The sequence below is a fragment of the Ictalurus furcatus genome, chromosome 8, assembly GCF_023375685.1.
Source record: "Ictalurus furcatus strain D&B chromosome 8, Billie_1.0, whole genome shotgun sequence".
Lineage (NCBI taxonomy): Eukaryota > Metazoa > Chordata > Actinopteri > Siluriformes > Ictaluridae > Ictalurus > Ictalurus furcatus.
The window spans coordinates 1,600,982-1,610,981 of NC_071262.1; the positions used below are offsets into that span (position 1 = coordinate 1,600,982).

General features: G+C 42.3%; 1 protein-coding gene across 1 annotated transcript in view; it reads left to right on the forward strand.

Annotated features, from left to right (window-relative positions):
- The first annotated feature begins 3,851 nt into the window (after nucleotides 1–3,851).
- The window catches only part of jakmip1 (janus kinase and microtubule interacting protein 1), a 14,923-nt gene continuing 8,774 nt past the window's right edge, over nucleotides 3,852–10,000 (forward strand). The window contains exons 1-5 of the mRNA XM_053630755.1: nucleotides 3,852–4,087; nucleotides 5,503–5,802; nucleotides 8,375–8,860; nucleotides 9,353–9,532; nucleotides 9,693–9,806. Coding sequence (XP_053486730.1) covers nucleotides 5,659–5,802; nucleotides 8,375–8,860; nucleotides 9,353–9,532; nucleotides 9,693–9,806 — 924 coding nt within the window. The 5' untranslated portion in view covers nucleotides 3,852–4,087; nucleotides 5,503–5,658. The remainder of the gene's footprint in view (nucleotides 4,088–5,502; nucleotides 5,803–8,374; nucleotides 8,861–9,352; nucleotides 9,533–9,692; nucleotides 9,807–10,000) is intronic.

A 10,000-nucleotide genomic window follows, 5' to 3' on the forward strand; every position in this document is an offset into this window, starting at 1 on the left:
TCTCCTCGACAAGGCCGCTGCATCCCTCATCCCTCATCCCTCAGTGAGGAGCATCAGCTGATCTACTGAGCTTCCAGTAAAGGCTGGATCTACGTAAGTGTCTGCTTTGCAAGCTCCGAGCTTGTGATCCGGACTCTACAGTATAACGGATCTCCATCGTTCTTCTGAGCTTTCCTCTGACACCTCCCTACCGCGTTCAGGCCCTATTTGATTAGGTAGGATTCCTCAGTCTCGGGGATTTCAGGATTGATAATGTGTCTGGAGTGGTTCGTGAGCCTCGGATGTAGGTGTAGCTCTGTGGGGTGTGGTTCTGCTTCTCTCTGCTTGTGTTTCGATCTTCATTACTGCACCTGATCCGGATCATGCACGGCTTGATGATTGAGTTGATGATTATGATCAGCTGTGTTGGAATAGTTTTAAAAAAAGAAAGAAAAAAAAAGAAGTCTGGACTTAAGAACAGCCTGGAAGAAGAATATTTTATTTTATTTTAAATCCAAATTCTACAGCTCCAGGGTCCATGGTTCGAGCCTGAGCTGAAGTCTGTGTGGTGTTTTGCATGTGTGTCTGCGTCTGTGCAGAATTCTCTGGATTCCTTGTACCTCCCCAAAACATGCATGTATAGGTGGATTGTTTACACTGAATGGACCATAAGTGGAGTGTTGAATGTGTGTGTGTGCCATCCAGGGTGTATTCCAGCCTCACATCCTGTGTTCCTGCATGAGATGGACTCCAGATCCAACATCACCTTGACCAGGAAAAAGCAGTTTGTAAAGATGAATGAATGAAACTCCATAAACACATTAGGCAGGTAATACAGACTGTAGAATGCTAATACACTGGGATCTGTGGATCTAAGGTTTTGCTCTGGATCAAAGAAACTCTGGAAACTAATACTAGATGCCCTAAAACTCATACTGGATTGTGCTTGTACACTGTAGCCATGTCTCTAGCACATTATTCTTGCCTTTCGATCCAAGCGTGCAATTTATTTGGACAGACGTGCACTGTCCCGGTTTGCAGCAACTGTGGATCATGAGGCCTTTCACATTTTTGTGGCGATGAGCTGGGAGCAGTTGTTTCCTTTCCGATAGCGACGACTGCACTTAGCTGGAGGAAAGATGCTTATATTTTACATTTACACTCAGGATCTGTACGTATAGTATGCGTGTGCTTGTTTAGCTCTCAGATTGTACAGTAGAAGAAGCCTTTAGGTGTCACAGATACATTACGGCACAGTGAAATAGTTTTCCCCACATATCCCAGCTTGTTAGGAAGCAGGGGTCAGAGCACAGGGTCAGAGCACAGGGTCAACCAGCGCGCTCGCAAAAATGAACGCAAATCAAGGAAACGCTGTAATGTTCTGAGAGCGTGCAGTTTAAATAATAAAAAAAAAAAAAAAAGAAGATTTTCTGCAGATTCAGGGCCGAGACGCGTCGTGTGATGTCATCACAACGCACGTTCAGACAAAGCCCTCTTTGATTCACGTGCGTCGAACACGAGTACAGCTAAAAGTTCTCATTTAGCAACAAACACAACTGCGAAAGACCGTGCAAAACAACTTTGTGCAAGTGCAATTTCACAAACCAGCTCGCGAATTTCAAACGTTGCTGGGGCTTGACCCCCATCCTCCTGATCACTAACCCAGAGCCTTAACCACTAATCCACGACTGTTCTCACTACACCAATGTAGAGCCTATTTGTACACGTTACGTTCTCTTTTTTTTTCCTTTTCTTTTTTTTCAAAACATGGGCTTTATTTCAGATTTTACATTCGGAGGCAGTGTGCTAAATGGAATGTGTTCGGACAAGTTACTTGGAGACGTATATATGTTTAGGTCCTCATAAGGCCAGTGAAAAATAACACTGGACCAAGACTTTATAAGGTGAAGCCAATCACATCATGGGTCTCTTGTGTGATCGTGCAGGTGCAAATATTCAGCTCACAACACAAAAAAAAAACACGCACTCTTCCTAGGAGATCTGTGACGAGTCCGTTTTTAACATTGTATGTATGAAATATTTCCTCGTATTGTGAAGATCATTCATTGAAGCTCACTGTTTAATGCTGATATTATATGCGGATTGGTGGTTAAGGCTCTGGGTTACTGATCAGAAGGTCGGGGGTTCAAGCCCTAGTGCTGCCAAGCTGTCACTGTTGGGCCCTTGAGCGAGGCCCTTAACTCTCTCCCCTCCAGGGGGTGCTGTATCATGGCCGACCCCAACTACCTAGCATGCTAGGGTATGTGAAGAAAATAATTTCACTGTGCTCTAATGTATATGTGACCAATAAAGACTCATTATCATCTTATAGAGCTTCTTATCGTACAGAGTTGCATGTTTATAAGTTGTACATTTGTTTTTGTTTTTGTTTTTCAGACTGATTTTACTCTTAGTCCCTGACCTAGTGAACGAGCATATGGGTAACACTGCAAAGCTTTTTCCTCAGGATAAGGGCATTTGCTAAATGCTAGAAATTGTTGAACGCTCGATTCTGATTGGTCATAAGATTTTCTGTAACAGCAGCTTGGACAATAGCTCCAGCTGTTATATGAATGCCCATGTTCTAATACGTTACAATTTTATCTAACAGCAGCTCATTCACAGGGATTTGTATGTACAGTGTGTGTTGTGTATATAGACATCGATGTGGTGAAGTTTTCTGTGAGGGCACGTTCGTTTAGCATCTTTGGAAGGAGTCTCAAGTGTCAAGCGCTTAGAGGGAAAGCTGTAGCTCTTTTTCTAAATTGACATTGCACTTTCTCTGTAACGTGTCAAGCTTCATTTTTTTACTTTTTTTTTTTGGTGTATTAACGTCACGAGAGGGAAAAAAAGCAGGTAAATATTAAGTAATAAAAGGAACGTGAATCTGACTATAAATGGTTAAAAATGGTCAAAACGTCGTTCTTGAATGAATTAAAAATGTAAACATTGGCAATTTGTTGCGGTATAAGAGGAACAAAACACTTATAGTTACTCGTTATTGGAAATTCTGGATAATAACAGTAACTCGCCTGCATGTAATACTGCATCGTATTATTCCGTTGTTCATGATTTTCCTATAACTGCCATATTTTATTCCTTTATTTATTTTAAAGCTACAATATGAACAGATAATTAAGATGTGGATCAAATAACGAGAGATCCGATTTCTCTACACGAGCACGGATACCAGGTGAACAACCCGAAGCGAATAGGAGTCAACGGAAAGAATTTGTCAGCTGACCCTTCACATCCTCTGGACCATGTTTAGAAACCAATCCTCCCTCTTATATTAGATTAGACGGTCTCTGGAAGCCTCACATGATCGTCAGGCTGGTAAGAGCCGAAACGTATATTACATGTATATTATTGTAAGCGTTCCTGGCGATCACATACAGTTCAGTCGGCCTCATATCACATTTACAACGTTCTCAAAGGACATATTCGAATAAACCTCATCACTATGATACACAATACTGTATGTTTATTCAACAGCTACAAAATTCAACCGTATAACGCGGAAAAAAAATCGTCTAGTACAAACTTTTAACATCTAATCAGCTGCTTCGATTCAGAGTTTGTAATTGTTATTTAAAAATATAAAATTTTAGGAAAAAAAAAAAAAAAAAAAAAGCTATCACTATACCTGCTATGTATTGTGGCATAATTTATCACAATATCAATATGATTATTGTCATATTGCCTGGACCTACTTGTGACAATACTGTAAAAGATAATTGCTCCTGACTCACACATTTATCTTTATTGCTTCGTTTTATTCAACCGCAGTCGTTAAAGATTAAGTGCATATACAGGACGGCCACTTAAGACACCGGAGTTATTAAGCCTCAAAGGTCGGCAGGAGTGTTAAATTTAGTCGTACGGTACAGTAGTATTGTCTCACACACACACCCATACACTCTTAATACCTCCACCGCCTTGTGACGACCCGCCGGACTACCTACCTGCCTGGTTTAATGTGTGTCCTGAGGGTGGAGCTCACACGGTACTAGACACCTGTTCACTTCGGGTTCATCAGTCGTGTGCGTGTCTCCGTGTTTGAGAAGAAACAAGGGTGTGGGGATTATGGATTTTGCCCAGCTTAACAGTAAGGCTGCATTCAAATTGGTCTATTTGTGTTCGAACGGAAATCTATACTTGATTTCTCACACATGTTTCGCGTTCCATTCTCGCACCGAGAACGTGATTAGACTTTGTTTACTTTTCTTCGCAAGGAGTCACATGAATCTGATTTACATAAGCACGTTCAGTTGACTTGAAAATCCTTTGACTCTTTTTTTTGTTTCGTTACCAGTGTGTGTACATTACAGTATGAGTGTGCCACGTGTGCGACACGTGACTGGTAGTTTTATCCCCGTAAATATTCAAAGACTTCTCAATGCCATTAAACTTGATTAAACATCCTGCAAGCAAGTGTGTGTTTAATCTTTGACTTTAATAGCGTTCTATGGTTTTTCGGCCGTGTGTCTTTGAAAACGGTGGGTGGTTCCGTGCGCCACACTTCCTGCAAAGTAAAACTTCCTTTTAACAGTTCCTTTTAACTCTGACGGCAATCAAGTTCACTAAAAAAATGCTCTGCAAAAGAGTACGTCTCTCTCACCGGGATATGTGATACGCGAAATGTGCTTTGGTGTTCCTCACTTTTAAACACGTTACATAGCATTCTTGCATTTCGAATGGTGGGATTTTGGACACCCTCTCCACTAGAGGGAGTGACTAGACCGCCAATGAATTATCAAAATAAATAAATAAATAAATAAAAGCTGTACAGAACATTTGCAAATATTGTAGGACGATCGAATGCTGCGCTCTTGCATCAGTTAGATCAAAGGAAGACGAGTGATAATTTCAGCACGTGTGTTAATCCACAGTAAACGTTACAGACGGACGTCGAAATGAAATAAAACGAAAAAGGTTCGAACGAACACTAAGACACGGCGCTAGAAACGACTCTAGGATAATTGTCGCCCTTCGTAAAAGCGAATAAGACAGAGAGATAATGAGTGATTTGTAGCGTTAGGTTTATTTACATGTGTCGTTTGGTGAAGCCTCGCCCTAGAGGGAATAACAGCACCATGCAATTCAGATCTGATGTTTTCAGTAGGGTTCAGATCTGGACGAGCCATTGATTTTGTCTTTTCCTCAACCAGCAATCAATCTCTCCATAGCCAAGCATTAACCTCCTGGCAGAAGGGCAGCAATGCTGTCTTTTTTTGCTGTTTACTATAGTCTGTAGTAAACTATAGTTCCCTGTAGGGTACCTAAATAGGGTCCCCCCCAAAGACCTTTATTAAAATATATTTGGCTATAAGTGAGATAAGTCGTTCCATGTGTGTAATGTTAATCGTAATTAATTGCACACATTAGGCACACACACATAAACAAACAGTGTTTTTCTCAGGGGCGCGTCTGCTTATTTCCGTCTTAGCAGAGAACGTTCTCAGACTGTACAGCCCTGATTTCTGCTTATACTCACGAGTTCCGTCTGTCTTTTATTTTCAGGCTGAAGGTCCCACTGCGCAGCCTGATGATGATGATGAAAAGGAGGATGTTTACCGTAGTGTGGTCCAGCCTCATAGACACTAGTAGTTTTGTGTGAGGGGAGAAGACACCTGGAATCAGACTAGAGGACCACCAGATAGTCAAGGAGCGCAGAGGATGTCTGCGAGTACACCTAATTCAGCCCCGCCCCCTAAAAAGAGCCGGGGGAAGCAGGAGACGGAGTCTGTACAGGCAGCCAATGAGGAGCTCAAGGCCAAACTAAGCGATGTACAAAATGAGCTGCAGCAGGAGAGAGCGAAGGTGGGTTCATCCGTTACAGGCTTCCTGATTCTATAATTCTATAATAATTCAGTATTTTATTTATTTATTTATTTATTTATTTATTTATTTTAAACTTAATGTCCAGTCTCGAGATTTTCTGTGTTGACTTGGAATTGTCTTGAACTTATTGTCATTTGTACTTGTACTTAATCTTGAAATTAAAAATTAGTCTCAGTAAATATGGTCTTGAGTTCGTAAAAAAAAAAAAAAAAAAAAGGATGAAGTAAAGACTTCGCCTCAAAAGGGATTTGGTCGTTTTCAGTCTCCATCTTGAATCCGTCTCGCTTTCATTTGGATCTTGACTTGACCTCGAACCCCTAAAGACTTGGACTGTGTTTGAAAGTACCTAGTACCTAGTGCTCGGCTGTTGATACATAAGCGTGTGGCATAAATACAATCTGGACATATTACATCCGCCATGTTGGCGTCGTCATGTGACCTACAACTTAAAAAGAACCGACCTGCTGCCTTCCAATTTTTTGATTCTGCCTCACCAGTCCCGTTGCATCATGGGATAGTGCAATGTCCGTTGGTTCCATACTGCAGAATCTCGGCAGAAGCATTAGGTCCTCCGGGTATTTCTCGCCTACTGGTTTCTGAATACTGAGAATTCGGACGTACTGATCTTGTGGCGTACTGCATTGCGCCTCGGATGCAGCCCTCGTCTTCACACGATCTCGGCTAGTCAAGACCTGGTCTTGTTTTGGACTTGACCTCATCCCTCGTTTAACGATGAAGAAAAACAGATGAATTTATCTGAGTTGTAAACAAGTGCACTTAGATAAGCGTCCGCTGAGTAATAGTCTAAATGAAAAGGTTGGAATAATAGGGCTGTTTGCGTTTAAGTAGAATTGCAAGATTCAAGCCAGAGTTAATCTTTTTTTATGGCACACCCCATGGCTGGAGATGATGGTTTTCCTTCTCTAACACATATCAAGGCTGGTAATTAACTGAGCTAAGAACCGCTGCTCTAAAATGCTCTGGTTTACAAAGAGCTTAAAATTACAGAGCAACACTCGGAGAATAGAATGTCCGCGCTTTCTCACATGTCCACTTTAATAGGAACACCTGTGCGTCTGCTCAGTTTATGCAGTTATCCAGTCAGCCAATCGCGTGGCAGCAGCACAGTGCGTGAAGTCCTGCAGATACAGGTCGAGAGCTTTAATTAATGTTCACATCAAAAAAAGACTGATGAAAAAGTGTGAATTTAACAGAAGCATGGTTGTTGGTGGCAGATGGGCTGGTTAGGTCTTTTGTAATAATGTGCGTATACACACTTGTACAGTAATGAATATACACACAGTGTCATAACGATTGGGGCATTCCATCTCAAGTGGTCCAATGCAGGTCGTTTGACTCTTTTTAATTTTCCTAAATTTTTTGAGGGATTACTTCTAAGTATTGGCATTGCAAAATCACCAGTTTATTTTGTTTTGCTTTATTTTCCTTGGTTTAACTACAACGGCCATCTTTATGTCATGGCAAACAACAAATTTTGGTTATACGGATGTTTACGGAAACCTCGATATCTCGGGCTCAGGATGAGCCAGGATGGGAGATATTGGCTCTCCTTGGAACAGAAAAATGATCTCTAGAGCATATTCCACAGTACATATATAAACAATTTGCACGTTCGTGTTCCTTAGACTTAGGAATGTAAGTCCAAGTGTAATGCTCAACATTGCTCACAGCTCAACGTTTTGGGTCAATTTAAAATGGGAAGGGTTCAAGTCTCAGTCTTAATTTTTTAAACAAGTACTTAGGTAAGTATAGTGTGCATGCAGAACATTTCAGGTTTGAGACTTCTCTCTTTTATTATTATTATTATTATTATTATTATTATTATTATGGGGCGAGAAAGTGCAATTTTGACAAAATTTCCCTCACTTTCGGGTTGAATATCTCTGGTGGAGGACCAGATACGAATCTGAAATTTTGACTGAAATAAGTCCTCTATAGTAGCATTCTGCTGTAAGAAATTAGGAGTTTGAGATTGGAGGTAAACTCTGCAGGACAGTTGACCTCGAGGGCCAGATTTGAAGAACCAGCCTGATCTATCATGTTGGTACAGGTGTACAGTTGGTATGCGTGATTAGATTTTACCCAAATATGGAACTACAGTGTTCGGTTGGGTGTTTTACAAATGAACCGTGCCATAAACAAAGCTGTGGTGTTGTTTCTCCTGTGATAAAAGCAACGGTCAAAGAACCAACTTTGCAGTTATTGAACCAGTTGAGATGGAATGACCCCTTTAACAAAACTAATCCTCTTTGGTGGTCGAATGTGTTTTCAGCAAATATCAATGAGGGGTAATGCTAGTTGACATTGTTTTGTATTGCCCTGTAAGCAGTGCTAATTAGCCCTTTTTAGCAACATTAGCATGTTTAGGGGTAAACTAGTCCTTTTATGCCCTGTCACTGTCCTGTCCTATGTTGTTCATTAGCTGTTCTCATCAAATTTGATGCCAGTTTTAAGGGTTACCTTAAGGGTGGTCTTTTGTGGAATTCTCTTGAACCGTTTTACACACAATCATTCACCCCTCTCACTGTAGGTGTGTAAGCTGCGCGAGCGGCTGCAGGAGCTGCGGGCGCAGCGGGAGGCCGAGCAGCACAGGCATGCAGTCGCACAGACCGAGCTGCGGGTGAAGCTACGAGAAGAGAAGCAGCGGGAGGTTGCAGCTGTGCGTGACTCTCTGAGCCGGCAGCATGAGACTGAGTTAGCCCGTGCTGCCCGCTTGCGCCACTCTGAGCTCGGGCGCCTGCAGGGCCTGGTGAATGTACTGCGCAGTGGCAACGGTGCCGCCGAGTTGAGGGAGGAGGCGCGCGAGGAGGCACGCAGGACCTATGAGGCCGAGAGACTGAAATTGACACAGGAGCTGCAAGAGGCCAAGGCAGCACGCAGACAGGCAGAGGAAGCGCTGACCAACGCTGTGCAGGCTGATAAATCCAAAGCAGCTGATCTCAGAGCAGCACATCAGGCCCATCAGGAGGAGATCCAGAGGATCAAACGTGACAGCGAGAAGGAAGTCCGCAGACTGGTGAGCCGTGAAATGAAGGACAGATGATGAGGGTTAAAAGGAAAATATTGAAGTGTGAAAGTAAGAATGTAACTACTGATGAATTTGAAAACGAACTACCAAAGGAAACGTTCCGGAACGAAACATTTTGGGAATGGTTTGGGAATATTTTCCTAATTTTCCCCCTTATGAGAGGTTTAGATGATCAGTCTAGACATTTATAGAATCCTGGTCCTTGTTAGAAAAAAAAATGACAAGGCACGAGAGCCTCTGAAAACTCAATTACTGTATGTGTACAGGTTGCATGTACTGTATTTAAATAGATTTTAGGATAATAGTGCACGGGTATTATAACATGCACAATTCCTAAAGACTAGAACCTTAAAACTAGTTATTCTAGAGGATTTCTACATGCTCAGATAATTCATAGCTTCATATTACATGCATATTTGGTGTGTGTGTACATGCCCATGCATATCAGGGAGTGTGTATGTGTGTGTGTGTGTGTGTCAGATGGAGGAGTTGCGGGGGAGGGACCGTGTAGTACAAACTTTGGAAAAGGAGCTGGGTGTGCAAGCGGGTCAGACCCAACGCCTACTGCTGCAGAAAGTGGAGGCCGAGCGGAACCATGGCAGCCCCAAGAGAGAGGTGGCTCCTGCCCTCGGAGAGAACACAGACGGCGTCATTAATCAGGTCTCACACACACACACACACACACACAGACCTGTACAGAATGAGTTGTTGCGTAACTAACATGACAGGATTCAAACATTATGATGTTTTTAAGTAGGATATGCTTTCTCTGTTATATGTGTGGGGGTGTGTGTATAAATGTGTGTGTGTGTGTGTGTAGGAAGTAGATGAGCGGGATACTCGCAGATTCCAGCTTAAGATCGCTGAGCTGCAGGCTGTCATTAGGAAACTGGAGGACAGAAACACACTGCTGTCAGATGAGAGGACTGAACTGGTACACAGATTTTTTTTCATGTGCACGCTTGTACACTCATACACACTAGGGCTAGAGCAAGCTCGAACATTGCTATCTGCTGTCAATCACAGCAACAGTAATCAATCAATCATGGGTGGCTAGGAGCTCATGTATGTGGAAGAGGGTGGATAGTGCTTCATTGCTTCACCTGTTTGGTAGCTGTCACATTATCT